At 35.6% G+C, this 16040-nt stretch overlaps 1 protein-coding gene across 1 annotated transcript in view; it reads left to right on the top strand.

Moving 5' to 3' along the window:
* EPHA6 (EPH receptor A6) overlaps positions 1 to 16040 on the top strand; it is a 724129-nt gene that overhangs the window by 478968 nt on the left and 229121 nt on the right. The window contains exon 7 of the mRNA XM_072966895.1: positions 1878 to 2040. Within this exon, the coding sequence (XP_072822996.1) occupies positions 1878 to 2040 (163 nt within the window). The remainder of the gene's footprint in view (positions 1 to 1877; positions 2041 to 16040) is intronic.

Below are 16040 nucleotides of genomic sequence, written 5' to 3'. Positions count from 1 at the left end.
GAAAATTCTGGGAGAGGTAGAATATTCTCCTCTGGTATATGAGAATAAACAATCCAATAGTTTTTTGCAAATTTCTACCACAAACAATATTATCTCTTCTAGTAGTACACATTTTTTTTGTCTGCAATATGGATGTTAAGCCCTCTGATTATAGAGGCCTTGATCTTAGAAAGCCTCTTCTTTTAGCAGATAATGACTGCCATCAATGATTTTATAGACTTTATTTCATTGGATTTTATGGTAGGCAGATATTTATTTACTTTCTAATCTGAAAATTACCTAGGGATAGATGTATGTTGCAATTTGTCTGTTTTGTCTTTTCTACTTAAAATGTTGCTATTGTTAATTCATTTATTACTTTGTACTTTGTGTTTAATAAACAGTTCTATTTGGGGTATAGGTGGGGAATTCAGTTACTCAACTGACACAGAATAACTATCTAGCATATAAAGTTCTGACAAATAAAGGCCATACAGTTTAAAATTTATCTTTAAGAAAAGGATTCTTTTCTCAAAAATAGCTTAAGGGAAATTATTTTCATAGCTTTAAATCTTAAAGCGTCACCAGTCAATAAATGCAGTTTGACACATTCTGCGTGTGTGTAGATTTTTATAACGTTATTTATTAGTCTGAAAGTTCTCCTGAACAACAGAGATTTTTCTGACAAAGGTGGAAATAAATCCTGATGGGAATATTATAGATAGAATTTAAGGATCAAATCAGTAATTCAGTAAATGATCTTGAAAGTCACTTCCAGTTCTGAGAATCTCTGTCTTTAGATTTGTAACTCAAGGGCGTGGTGGCCTGATTTGATCAATGAATTTAGAAGAGTTGTTCATAGAAATAAAGGGTTTTTTTTTTTCAAATACCGTATTAAAACACCATTATAAAGTTACTGAACAATAACACTATACAAAAACATTACTGAGTTTAAAGTGTCCCCACCACCAGCATATTGTGGACTGTCTCTTATGTGCACAGGTGAATTGTTCTGAGGTGGTGGACAAGACAGCCCACTTAAAAGACCCTGAATGACTAGAGCGTTCAGTTAGCTGTGGTTCCTGTTAGTGGGGAGAGGTGGGCTGGCAGTTACTTGCAAGTGACTGGGAATTAAGCCTCCAGTCCTGCCTGATTTGCTGCTGTCTTTCATACCTTTCTTTGTCTTCTATGTTTCTTCACAGACAGTTTCAAAATCCACCTCATAATCCCTAGGTAACTTGTACCTCTTTACAAAAAAACTGTGGTCTTTGGTGGGGAGTCAATTTCCCCTCAAAGGAAAATTGTCATCGTTTTATGTCTAAAGTTGAATCAACTTCAGTTGTTACTGCTGGGGAATCACTGAGTTTCAGAACAAAGCAATTGATTCAGGATAAAAGATTTCAAACTTTAAAAAACAATTAATTTATTTTTCCTTTCACCCACAGGTCTACCCACGGATAGCGCCGGCATTTTGGCACTACCTGCGGGTAGAAGTGAGTAGCGGGTACTTGAATTCTCCCACCTTGCTCCTTGCACTCTGCTGGTGTGGTCTGATCCAGTGTGCCCATTTTATCCAAGATGCAGCTGCCATTCTGTGTAAACGTGCTCTCACGCCACCACCATTCCTTAGAGTTGGATCAGAAATCCAAGGCACCACAAATACAAGTGCAGTTTATATAAGATGATCATCTTTCTTAGTAAATTTTCAAATCAAGACCATACCATGTGCATAGTAATTGGTAAATAAGTAAGTGCTAAATTATGGAAAACTATGCTTACACCACTTTTTGATCAGTATTTTGAAAGTCAGAGCATAATTCCCCAGCTTAACTTTGGAATGTTTCTAGGAAAAAGTAGAATAACTGCTTCATTTCCTTTCTCGTCTTTTCTGTCCCCAGGAGCACGAGCAGCTCACCTATTCCTCCACGAGGTCCAAGGCACCCAGTGTCATCATCACGGGTCTCAAGCCAGCCACAAAGTATATTTTTCACATCCGGGTGAGGACTGCAACAGGATACAGTAGCTACAGTCAGAAGTTTGAATTTGAAACAGGAGATGAAAGTAAGTTTCACACAAAGACATAAAGTAAGATGTTACTTTACTACCGTTTGAATCTGACCTGGTAGTTAAAAAATCTAATGTCCCAAATTTTGAATGGTCTCATCAAGCAGAATTCTGTTCATGTAAATACTTAAACAGTCATTTCAGTTAATGTTTTAGTGCTATTGTTAAATATTTCCATGAACTGCCTTGCTCTATCACAATTGTAATGTGGCCCAAATATGTCTCTTTATGCGGAATTCATCAGTCAGGCCATAACATAGAGTCTCAGTGGGTGGTGTTAGCCTAATTGTTCATCAGTCTTGGCATCATAATGTGATACTAATGAAAACTTGAAAGAGAATAAAACCATGAGCAAATGATGTTAGCAGTTAGTTCAAAATTGTGTAGCTTTGGCTTGTTATCAATAAAAACAGTGATCAGGCGACAAACTCCACTGAAGTGCACATTAAAAGTTTTAAATATAGATGCATGAGCTTGATTAGAAACTCAAATTAATTCCATAGCCTCAATGTACTGAAAACCAAAATGGGAGACGAGGGGAGTGAGGTGTTCCAAAGTCATGTCACATAGCATTAAATGTCATATTCATTTTAAACTCAGCTCTATCATTGAATTATATTTTTGAGTTTAGAAATCCATCCTATTAATATCTTTGTAAGGGTAATACAGCTGGCTTTTGCTGTGTACTTTGGTGGAAAAATATCCAAATACCTAATTGTAATAAAAATCTGTTCCCATCATTGTTAAAATACTTAGATTTGTATAAGAATGTAAAAATAGCAAATTTATTATAAAAATTCTTTATGAATAACAATAATGATAGCTACCATTTAATGAGCCTCCCATAAGTGCCAAAAATGATGTGACGTGTTTTACATGTATTATCTTATTTAAATGTTTCAGCATCCAATGAGACCAGCATTATTTTCCTAATTATACTTCTGAGAAATCAGAAGCCTAGGAAAGTTGAGCAATTTGTCTGTATTCATGCAGTTGGTAAGAAAGCAAAGCTAAAATTTGAAACTGAGGGCCATCTTCTTCCAAGGCCTGTGCTTTTAACTACTCCACCATCCGGCCAAGTCCTTTCCTTTGAATTATAAAGTGCTAATGGTAAGACCGCTAATTAGACCATAATTCCTCTGGTTTATCAGTGAAAGTGAAGCTAAGCTGAATGTGACAGAAAGAGTGTTTTATTGTTGTTTTATAGTAATGCACAATGTTGATCCATAAGAACTTTTTTGTTACAACTATATCTAACTAAAAAGTGGACGAGCACTGACATATCTAAATAAGAAAGAACACAGTTTCGGATTAGAGAAAACTAAGGGATAAAAAGATTACTTATACCCTAGATGTTTAAAGCCAGTGATAGTCATTTATAATCCTACCAGAGACGGTTGACTTTTCAAGCTAGAGATGAAATTATTGGGAGCAGAGTGCAATTATCACAAAGCAAAACTCTGTAAACAAAAGCAATGTAAAATATTCAGAAAGTGCCCCTACTATTTCCTATTGACTATTTTTTTCCCTGTCCCCATATCAAAACTTAACCTAGGTACAAAGCCAAACATGCAATTCAAGGTAAGTTTTGTCCAGGGAAGACTCACATCATTGTCTTGTCCAGGATGTGTTATTGCATCCTTGCATCTTATTTCACAGATCAAGAAATTCAGCTAACTTTTAACAAGTATGACAGTTTTGAGTATTATATCATCAAGTCAGAAATGTACTCTCAGACAAACTTATAATGCTAAATCTAGGTAAGTCATTTGTGTTCATCTGGGACTTTTAGATGAAGAGTCTAATCTAATAAGAAAACAGTAAGTTCTTAACTAAGTATTAAAATATTGACTTGGTTTTAACTTGAAATTTGAACTAATCGCACTTTCAGGACTAGAATTCTTTCAGAGGTCTTATAAAAGATAAATACTTTAAAATGCCTTAGCAGAGAGGTCCCATACTTACCAAATGACCCAGTGTAATATTTACTAACTCAACAAAAAATGTGTTAAGATAATATGTGCTACACTCTATGTGATGCTCTGGCGATAAAAAGGTAATGATAAGCTCTACAGCCTCTGTCTTCACGTAATTTATAGTCTAGATTTGTGGGAGATAAAATGAAAATTTAAATAAAAAATAGAAGATTGGATGACACGTGCTATCAGGTAGATATGGAAACTGTGCTATAAGAGCGTAGAGAAGAGGCCCTGATTCAGCATGAATGGATCATGACGGGCTGGAGGATGGGAAAGGGGCTCATTCTTGGAAGAGAGGTAATAAAGAAAGAGCAGAAGCACTGAGGCCTGAGTCAGCATGAAAAATCTGAAGAAGAACCAACTACTTGGTGTGACAACAGTGGGGAGACTATGAAAGATAAAACATAGGGAGCTAAAGGCAAGAACTGTATACAGAGGCCCAAACGAAGGCGTTCTTTTGGCCGTGTTATGGGTATTGGGCCTTATGACGATATTGGGCATTCATGAGAGGATTATAATTAGGGAGTAACATGGCCAGTAATATGTGCAAGACTCTCTGCTGAGCAATTTACACAAATTATCTTTTTAATTCTGACAAGGTTATATCTCTTTTTGGAGACCTAAGTAGCTTTACCAAAATCTGATAAGAGAACTTTAGAGGCACCTGACAGTGGCAGCCTCAGACAGCAAAACCATATTCTGAATTACTGATTTGTAAATGTCATGTGAGTGACTTTTATTACACCCTTGAAGAGACACAATATTTGAGAAGAGTCTGAAAAATATGTTTGTCTAAACTTGGAGTTTGGGTACACAGAGTGGCTCCCAAGTCAATTTACAGCCTGAGGGAAAATCATTTAAAGGATCATTTTTTATCTGGTTAGCTTTAAATTGCATTTTCAAAGCGTGCTGTTTATTTCCAGAAGAGAATTTCAATGAATAATGTCATAGTAAGATATGGGTAGGTCTACTATAAATTCAGGAATATAATGATATGAATCCCAACTGACAGCATCAGATTTTTTTTTCTCTATATACCATCACAGTGCATCTTAAAATTTTTATACCTTTTGTTTCTCTGGTAGTACCTGAACTTTGTAATGTCTGCTTTCTTATTAACTTCTCTCTTGTGTATTCTGTTTAATTAACTGACTTTATAATGCATTGAGATGGGGTGTGAAGTAGGGAGGTGAAATTAGGTACTCTCTCATTTGATGGTCTGGTTCAAATTTTTTATAGTAAGCAAAATGAGTAGTAATTAACCATACCTATTTTACTTTGTCCAGCTTTTAGTTTGCTCACAACTATTGAGACAATAATATAAAATATGAAATAATTCCTTTTCAAAATCATCATGTTCTTAACTGACTGCTTGTGCTCTATAAACTTGGTGGTGTCTGAAGAACAATTACTGTGACTCCTCTTGCTCTTTTATCCCAGTGGTTGTTTTGTTTTTCCAGTCAGAATATGCTAGTGGAAACTGGCTAGCAAATTTAAAGATTACTAATTATGACTGCTAGCACTGTAAAAAGAGCCTGCTTGAACTATAGCAATTGGTTTCCTCTCTTCCTAATTCTATAGAACAACCTCATTAAATATATTGTATATGAAGAGATAGATAGAATTGATTGATAAATCTATAGATAAATAGGTTAATAGATAGTCACTCATATATAATCACGAAAGACTTTCCTTTTGTGTTTCAATACTGACATTTTGTGTGTCTGCTAATCTCTTTCAGGACTAACAATATGTAACTAAATATTATGTCCACTAAAAGCATTTATTGAGTGGCTATTCTGTACTTGTCTTTTTATTAGGTACTGTTATTGATTATCCCACCTTTTTGGAATTGATTTAACAAAATTACAATAAGCTACAGAATCAGTAGTGAGAAAGTAAGAATATATAAATATTCCATGCAAATCTTCTTGAAAGATAGGTGAAAAATAGATAGCTGTTAGAAGCTCTCTAATATAAGACATTTCTCAAATTAAAATAAAAATCATTTTATTCCCCAAAGTATCTCTCTCTCTCTCTCTCACACACACACACACACACATACACATACAATGGTTAATTATAGGCCTTTTTAGCTCTTATAGATAAAACAGGAAATTTTAACTGCCTCATGATTATTTTTATTTCTGTGCTTATTTTCTGGAGAAAATGTGCTCCTTTCCAATGGAGAAAAAGATAAGAATTAAAACTCAAAAGTTATCTACATAGCCAATAATGTTATCCAAATCCTTAAAAACTGCTTGAAAACCACGTTTGATTCAAGTTTAAGAAAATTCTGTTAAAATTACACCTATATTTTTAAAAAGAAATAATTTAATGAAAAGAAAGTCAAACATTTGTTTTTATTTAAAACATCACCAAGATTTATCTAATATTCAAATATATTTTACAGAAACAGAAAATACTTTTGTGGGTTCATTTTTAAAACCAAAATAAAATATATCCTGCTATATTGCAGTCAACTTAAACATTTTACTTATATAATATAAAAGAGCTTGTGAAGCTATCAAAAGGTAGGAGAATCCATAGCTTAAAGCCAACTTTTGAAAGAAAACTGGAATTTTACATGTAACTTACCTCTTCCATTGCCTTTATGGTTATCCAGAATGATCCAGGAGAATTAATGCATTGCCAACATATAAGCGATGCTTTCCTTTTCCCTGAAAAGATTAATTATACCTTAAATTTTAACAACACGTAAATTTAGGTTGTCACTCATAAGCTACATGAAGCATTCTCATAGCACGAAAGCCACATCTGCCATCATTTTAAAATATGCTATTGTTTACCAAAAGTAGTAACGATGGACTAAATTTATATCAGTTGAAATAATTAACCACACAAAAATCATTATGAACAGCATTAACTAAACAAGCTATAAATTACTGAATCATACTATTGCAAATTAGAATCTATGTCATGTCTTGTACATTTAGACAATGAGTTATGTAGATATAAATGAATGAATTTAATCACTTAATTATTTTGAAAACACCCATAAGATTTAGCTTTTTGTAGTATGGCTTCATATTAAAGCAGTTTAATTAGTTTTAACAATTTATAGATGGGAAATGATCCTGAAAATTAAGGTAGAAGATTGTGTCTCCAGTTTCTTCTTCCTTAATCTATTTTTTATGTCCCCATTTGACTAATTTTTCTATACTTAACTTTGTACACTTAAAAACCCCAAGTCATTGTATATTTTCTACCAAATAAAATGTGAATTTCTCAACAAATATTCAAGTTTTCCTCCAGTCTAATCCAGTTGACATCATTTTTGTCCTGTCTCCCTCTGGTTAACAGATACTTGAAAAAGTGTAAATGCTTTATGCACAAAATTTTCTGATTCTTCATCATGACTCCTATATGGAATAATCAAAAACCTATCATATTGTGAATGGTCAGTCCATCTCACATGCTACTCCTCCTGAAGTGTTTTTGATCAGTCCAATGAGACGTCATCACTCTTTCCTCAAACTTTCTATAATATTTTATTGTGGGAAGGCTTAATTCTTTGCCAGGTTCTTAGCTCTTTGAGATCAAGAACTGTAACCTATGTATCCTTGTGTGTCCTAAATGTCTGGTACACAGTTTCTAATATACATTTCATTAGATAAGTGAAGAATGTATAATTTCAAAAGGCTAAAATATGGAAGAATAGCATGTTGCCTACCAGTAAAAATAAGAAAGAATCAAATATTTTTATTTGCCACAGATAAGCAATATCACTTGCTATGTTTTGGGTAATAAGCTATAACTGACTTGAGTTGTATTTAACATGATACATGCAATTCTAATTACAAATTAGTTGTTAATTCTAACATTTGGGAGTATTTGAATAGAGTAAAATGACCTTTTTGTTGTTAAATGTATTTTCCTCCTTAAACACCTTTTTGAAAAATCGCTGCTATGTGTAATCCAGTCTATTGGTTGAAACCCAACCTGTATGGTTTAATGACTTAGGATGAAATTAGCTGCATCAATATTAACAGCAGCCAGAAATTTGGGGATGATTATTAACGGTGAAGCATGAAGCAGAAAGAGGACCAGCTGACCTGGTGGAGCAATAAATAAAGTTAATTAATCAAGCAGGAGGCAGATTTCATATTTATGAGTGTACCCAGAGAAGGATGAATTCCAGTATGTAAGACTTTAATTTGAAATAATCTCCAATCAATAGCACACTTTCAGTGTTGGCAGCCATAGCTATCTATATGCAAACATCAGTAGGAATGAAAAACTTTCTAACAGTTAGATTGTCTGAATATAAATTGGCCTACCTTACGAGGTGATGAAGACTGTTTCTGAAGCTAACTGGATACTTATTCAGCATGTCGTTAAGGATGTCCCTGCTTTGTTTAGGACGATGTGTTAGAAGCTTGATGTAACTTCTAATACTGAGATTTCATAACAACAGGTAATATTTATCGAGTTCTAATTATGTTTCAGGCACTGTTCTGTTCTTTATGGCTACTAACATACTTACAACTTGGAAAGGGGGTACTGCTATCATACCCACTATTTAGGGACTGGAAAAACCAAGCACAAAGAAATTTAGTTACTTAACCAAATTCCCACAGCTAGGACTGAGTTCTCCTTCTGCCTATTCAGTGTTTTCACTTTTCTTATTCAGCTTGGTTAGTGCTTCTAATTTTCTACATGATTATTTTTCATTCTTACCTCTCCACCATCCCTTAACTAATTATATTCCTCCTTAGAATAATATGTGTTTGAATATAAACACAGATTTTCAGAAGACTGTAACTGTTTACAAATCACCATGCAACAAGTTCAGAGAGTTGTGTTTTCATATGGTTTTATGGATTAATGCACACATAGTAGACCTAGTATAGCACTCGAAAGCAGTAAAGTAAAATAATGCCGTTAGCCCCATTATCTTAAATGTGCAAGAACTTGATGAAGAATAGCTATTTGCATAGAAGATGGAAGTCTCCTTTTCAGAAACCTGCACTGACCAAAAACAAAAGACATTTTGCTTCAGTTCTGCATGGATCCAATAAAGATTTTAAATGATGGGAACAGAGCTTATGTACCATAAGACAGATTGAAGGCCTTAATATGAAAAATATTAAGGATCATAACTTTGCTAAATGGGCTGGAAAGAAAATCATTAACTATTAACAGGTACTTAGAAGTTATAAAATGTGCATATCAATATGGAGTGTTACAATTTGAATCATATCTGAAAGGGAACTAACAAACAGCAATGGATCTGTTTCTTAAAACAGAATATAGCTTTATTTTAAGCCAATAGCCTACAGCAAAACAAAAAAAGTGACTTCTTTGGAATATAAACCATCATTCTTTTTTATTTTTTTTATTTATTTTTATTTTTATTTTTTTAAAAACCATCATTCTTTGACTGAAATCTTTTTCTTGAGAGCAGGAACCTTTTATTTTTTCATTTTTGTACCTCATGTATTGCTTTGCATGTGCCTGACTAATAGAAAGCATTCAGTGAATATCAGATGAATTGATGTTATCCAGTAAATACTTAATGAACATACATCTGTTGTTTCAAACAAACTACATGTGTTCTATTAGTCTATCTATATGTTTTTAGTACCTTACTTTTATTTGTTTATTTGTGTATATATTAATAATGCAGTATATCAAATGCTGGTCAAAGGGTGCAAGTTTCAATTATGTAGGATGAATAAGCTGAAGATTTAAAGTACAGCATGGTGACTATGGTTAATAATACTGTATGGTATATTTGAAATTTTCCAAGAGAAGAGATCTTAAATGTTCTCACCCACATACACACACACAAAATATGTGAAGTGATGTTGGATATGTTAATTAGCTTGAGTGTGGTAATTATTTTACAGTGTATACTTACATCAAAACATCACATTGTACACCATAGAGCATACAATTTTTATTTGTCAATTATACCTCAATAAAGCTGCAGGAAAAAAAAGATAAATAATATATGTTCTCTGTCTTCAGGAAGCTCAACACTAAACATCACTAGAGGCTCTTATACAGAGTTCCTTATTTATGTCTTTCCCAAAGTCTAATTTTAATTTGACTTGATTTGAGATGAGATGGATTTTTTTCTATCAGCCATGATATAAATTGCCTGAATTTTTCTGTCAAGCTATTTGACTTTACAACCTTGAATTCTTTAACAGAGCAAAAAAAGTTCCTAAGACATTTCAAATTGCTCCAAATTTAGTGAAAAATACATTCCCTGTATAATACTTGAAGATTTAGAGCCATTCTTTAGACTACACAAATCAGCTTTATTGACTTATATTGTGAAGTGGCTTTTAAAAATGTCATATTTTAGTTGTTAGAAAAGCATCAAGGGCAAAGCGAAGAAAACCTAATCCCTTAATACAGGTTTGTGGAAGCTATCCGGAACTGCTGGTATGATTCTTAATTGTGGTTGACCTCTCACCCTCATCCATTGCATGATCGCTTGCTGTTCTCAAGACCAGGCTGGGAGTATTGTGTTGTTCACTCGTTACTTCTGGAATGGTGTATTAAAGCATGAGGGTAGTTCCAGTTAGCTATAGGGTGATGCCCAGGGGCAATATGTAGTTCTTACAGGAAGAGGCTAGAAACACATGATGCTGGGATGGACGTATCCTTTAGAAGTCATGGACTGCAAGGATGACACAGCATTGCCTTGGATCCTTTCCTATTTATTTCCTATTTCCTGATTGAATTCCATTCACCTGGTAATCCATCATTTTCAGAGCCAAAAATTTTTGAGAGTTGAATGAAAGAGTTATTCAAAATGTCCAAGTCAGGTAAAAAGTATTTTATATGAAATATGTGAACAGTAAATATTTTCTGCCAATGTCAAAACATAGCATATATAGTTTGAATTTTATCTGCCAGAGTACCAGTACGCAGTAAAAATAATTTTAAATTATCTACTGTACTATCTTTTAAATGTGTACGAACCCAACACAAGGCATGTGTTTTTGCTTTATCTTACTGTGACGTCACAGTACTGAATGGACGGATGTTTATAAAATAAACCCAGCCAGCTCTACCAAGGCCTATGTGAAGAACTAAGAAGCAGCTTAAGTATTTGCGTTACACTTTACTTTTTCAAGGGAAACAGTAGTTCCCTGAATTTAAATTGAGTAACAAGAATTCTTGGCAAAGTAGCAGGAGCTGTTTGAAAGATTTAGCTGTGTGCGCACAAACCTGAGCAATACAGGCGTGAGCAGATTACGGACTCTGTGATGGGCAAAGGAGCAGAGTGTAGCAACCTGACCACAAGATGTAAAATAGCTGAGTCACAACAAACTGAGCTTCATATTCTCTTATGCTTTTGGAAAACTGAGCATCCTTTTTAAAATGTTCTTGCACTGTAGGTATTTTTAACTTAAATAGTTATCTTGTATTTACTGGCTACAAAACCGGAGAGCAGACCAAATGACTTTTTCAACAATCAATTTCAACATTTCTGTAAACAATAAACATTGCTATAATAAAATCACAATACACTTACTGAACTTAGCATACATATGTACATATATATATATGTACATATACTTAATGCATTTATTCTGCATTTATACACACTTCCTATTCTCATTCTAAAATGGAGCGAAATTGGCTCTGTTTTCAGTATTGCTGCATAAGCTGTTATCCTTGGACGTAAAAGGATTTATTTCTAAATTTGATCTAAAGTTTGTTCCTAAATTTGACATAATGAGAAAGAAAGTGAAGAGCTCTTGAAAGGAAGCAGCAAAAGCTAGAGTAGGCAGAAGAATGTTTAATTGTCGAGTTTATTTTTTCACTCCTTCACTCAATTGAAAAATATTAAAGAATAGGCCAGATATAGAGACAGGCACTAAGGATTCAGAGATGAAAAGAATAAACTTGTTCCTGGCTTTCACAAAAGCTAGTTGGGCAGTTCATAAAATTACATGAGGTTAAATGGGGCTACATGTGATATTTTTATAAAATTACAAGAGATTAAACAAGGTTACATGTGATATTTTGAGGAGCACAAAGAGAAAAACCCAAACCAACTTGTGTCTACAGAGTCTTCCAAAAAGTAATAATATCTTGAAGGAGACTTTAAAGTTAAATAAAACTTGGCCATGAAAATATTGGGAATGGAGGGTGGGGTGAGGGGATGGGATGAGAGGATTGGGGAGTCTCTCGTGTGTGCATGTAGAGATGAAAGATTATGGAACTTTCTAGTAACTGAAAGAATTTCAATATGGCTAGAACTGTGGTTCTCAAAATGTGAACCCTGCACCAGAAGCATCCAGCTATACCTGGGAACATGTTAGAAATGCAAATTTTCAGACCCTACCTCAGCCTTATTGGGTCAGAAATTCTGGGGATGGGACTGAGCATTCTGTTTTAACAAGCCCTCCAAGTAATTCTGATGGACACTCTAGTTAGAGAAGCAGTAGCTTCATCAGAGAGTACAAGGAAACGGGTAAGGAGCAGTGGGGGTGATAATCTTGGTACAGGAAACATAAGACAAGGGGCTAGGTTCATAAGCAGGGGCCATACAATGCCACCCCTTACCTTGCTACTGAAGCTAAAACCTTCCTGAGTTTTAATTTTTCTTCCAGTTTTCTGTAGTTTTGGACACAGGCAAGCCAGTCAGAGCAAGCTTTCCATAACTGACTTTTCTGGAACCATTGCTGGCACATCTAATTATTTCCACACCTTCACTTTATCCACACTAAAAATAAAACCTTCCAGATATCTTTTTCATTGTCATGCCTATAGATGTCATAACTTCCAAATCTCCTGGAGACTATTTTAGCCTTAAGAATTCACCTACTGAAGGTGCTGGAACCTTGGGAATTATCAATTTAAATTCTAACACATGCTTGCTCTCTGCCAGCGTGTAAGCCTACATATTTCTCCTTGACAGTTCGTAGTTGGTCTCTGGACTTTCAAGACACAGTGAATTATGACCTGCTCACCAGAGCCTCCTGAGAAAATGAGCTGAGCCATCCCATACCAAACCTTCAATAAAAATTGGTCAGCTGCAGAAGTCCTGGGAATTAAGTTATCTGGGAAACTTCATGAATCTAGATATCAGAGAGGTAACAGTGATATGTTAGCAAAGCAAAGTTAGACACCAAGACTCATGTGCCACACAAATGTGTCACTGACTCGTCCCAGGCTAAGTAACTTTGTTGTGTGTTCTGATTGCTAAAGGAAAATGATACATTCAGGGAGGCCGCATAGGACTTGGTGTTTTGGTCCCGGAGGATGCTGCACTCTAGGCTTTAATTCCTCATCAGCAAAATAAAGGGAATGTGCCAGATTATCTTACCATGCTCTACAAATGAGAAACTTCCTAGCAAAGTGATTAAAAACTTGGGCTAGACCAGTCTGGATCAGCATCCAAGCTCTGATGCTCCGTAGCCATTAGGACCTAAGGAGGGCAAGTTCGTCTCTTTAAGCTTTGGTTTCCTCATCCGAAAACTAGATGTATTCATTTGCTTGTACAATGATTCATTCAACCAATATTCATGAGAACCCATTCTGAATTCTGTACTAAGTGCTATTCCACATGCTAGGGATAGAGCAGAAATAGACAAAGAGCCAATAAACCAACAATAAGTAAAATATTTAGAATGTCAGGTGATGCAGAGCTTCAGTGTGTTGCCTCAACCCCCACTTCAGGACCCAGACCTACTCTCAGCTCGTGGCTGTGCTGCTTGCTGAAGACGCACCGTTGAATTCCTTTCCCCAACATCGCCTCTGTCCAAAAGAGGATGCGTGCCACAGGGGCAGCCAGAACACAAGACTGATCAGTAGGAGGCACAAAGATTGGTCCCATTGCTTCAATTCAGGACAGCTCTGAGGGACCACCTCAGCTCCAGAACTCCTTGAGGCTGGCTGAGGTCTTTGTAGCCACCACATCGCAGTTCAACTGCTCCGTTTTCCCATTTCTACTTCCCTCCCTCCCCTGCATGTCTGTGCTGAGGTCACTTCTCAATAAACCTGCTACAGACAGAGCCCTGGTGCAGAATCTGTGTGTCATAGAAGTCCATCTCAGACAGGTGATGAGAAGTGCTCTGGACGAGAGTACAGCTGAGGAGGAGGTTAGCGAGTACCTCCCTCCTGATGTGGTCGTGAAATGTTAACTCTCACTAAAATCCTAATTATGACTGTGAGCTAGGCAGCTGGCAAAAAGACTGCATGGAGGAGGGCTTTGCGGTTGGCCTTGAAGAAAAGGAAGGATATAAATAAGCATAAACAACAAGGAGATTATTCATGATATCAGCTGATTCAAGCAATTCCATTTGGCAGATATATCACAGATAAATCAACAACTAAAGAGAACTAGTGAAGAAGAATTTTGGTAAGAAGCTCAAGCTTTGTACTGAACCCTGAATTTAGATCTTATCACTTTCTAGATACCAGACTTTGGGCAAGTCAGTTAACCACCATGTGCCTCAGTTTCTACATCTTGAAAATGGATATAAGAATACCACCTACTTTCTAGTGTTCTTCTGAGTATGCAGTGGTTCAGTGTGTGTAAAGTACTTGGCAGATTATCCAGCATGTGGTTATAGCTCAGTAAGTGTTGATTATTAATACAGATTTTATTGATATTAATTTTCAACTGTAAAATTCCATTCTAGCAAATTCAAAGCTGTACTTAAAAAAAAAAGACAATATTCTTTGTTGTCTTCTTGCATGTAGACATCCTACAATGGCAATCAAGTCATTCTCTGATCCTTCCCTTTGACATTTATTTTTTCATGCTCCTTAGCTCACCCTTGAGATGGTTCGCTAATCTTGGTGTTAGTTTTTATTTAATTTTTATAGGTGATGTATAAGAATGAGTGAGGTGCTCCAAGATGAGTTGACCTTCCAGGGCTTAAGCAGTGGAGAACTGGACTCAGACAAGGAAAGAAGCTCCACACTTGAACTTCTAAGATACCAGATCTTAGCCAGCATAGTAGGCAAGTCAGGGAGCCTCCATCAGTCCCATTCCAGCAACATCATCCTGTGGACTCGGAATCACTGTCCATCCTGTTTCAGTGGTAATCAAACTACGTATGGGTTGGGCCACCTTTCTTTTAGGTACTTAAATTATAAAAAGTCTTAGTCCCAACGGACAGCATAGCATAGTGGTTAGAAGCTCAAACTCCAGAACTAGACCATCTATACTGAAGTCTGGTGCTGCCACTTCTGTCTGCATGACTATGGGCAAGTTAATTAACTTCCCTGTGCCTTAGTCTCTCTAACTATAAAGTGAAGCTTGTAATACTACTGTCTCATATGATGCGAAGATTAAAGAGGTCAGGACACGTGAAGTGTCAGAACTGCAGATGGTACATGTAAGCACTTTAAAAGTGTCATTATAATAATCACATACTCTTCTGAGGGGGACTCCTTCACTGAGTCTAATGTGATTTTTTGAGTGATCCTGGGCTGTGAATCAGCTGCCACTCATCTCCATAAACAGGAAAGAAAAAAATTAAGAAGGAAGTAGAATAATGTAATTCTGGTAAGAAACCTCCCTTAGGGTACCCTCTGTGGAGTCCTCTTCTGGCTCTCAACAAGAAATGACATGACTTATTACCCGTAGCTGCCTACCCCATTATAAATGTTTGAGAATGAAATAAATAACTGAATAACTGATTTCCTTGCAAAGGAATAAGCATCCCACAGAAAATCATGTTCAGCTGTATATTGAAAACTATATTGTGACTCAGAATAGGTATTGGTTATGCAACTACTTCTGTAAGTAATAAGAATGAGTATCCTATTTGAAGAAGGATTTAACTTTTTCCAACTATGGAATGGATACAAGTTTGAGAATTTTTGAACTTTTATAAAATCACATTTTACCTTGCATAATGACTGGAAAGAGGGCTACTGCATTCTTTTCCAAATTAACCCAAGTTGCCCGGCAGACAGAGCACCAAGTGGGAACAAACCAAGGCGACTAGGGGGCCTTTAGCACACTCTTCTTTTTTCTGTCGTGTTTTGTACTGCAGCTCAAAATGCCTTTTGAAT

The sequence above is a fragment of the Vicugna pacos genome, chromosome 1 (assembly GCF_048564905.1).
Source record: "Vicugna pacos chromosome 1, VicPac4, whole genome shotgun sequence".
In the NCBI taxonomy this organism is placed as follows: domain Eukaryota; kingdom Metazoa; phylum Chordata; class Mammalia; order Artiodactyla; family Camelidae; genus Vicugna; species Vicugna pacos.
Note: the sequence above shows the minus strand (reverse complement) of the source record. Positions and strands in the feature narration are given on the sequence as shown.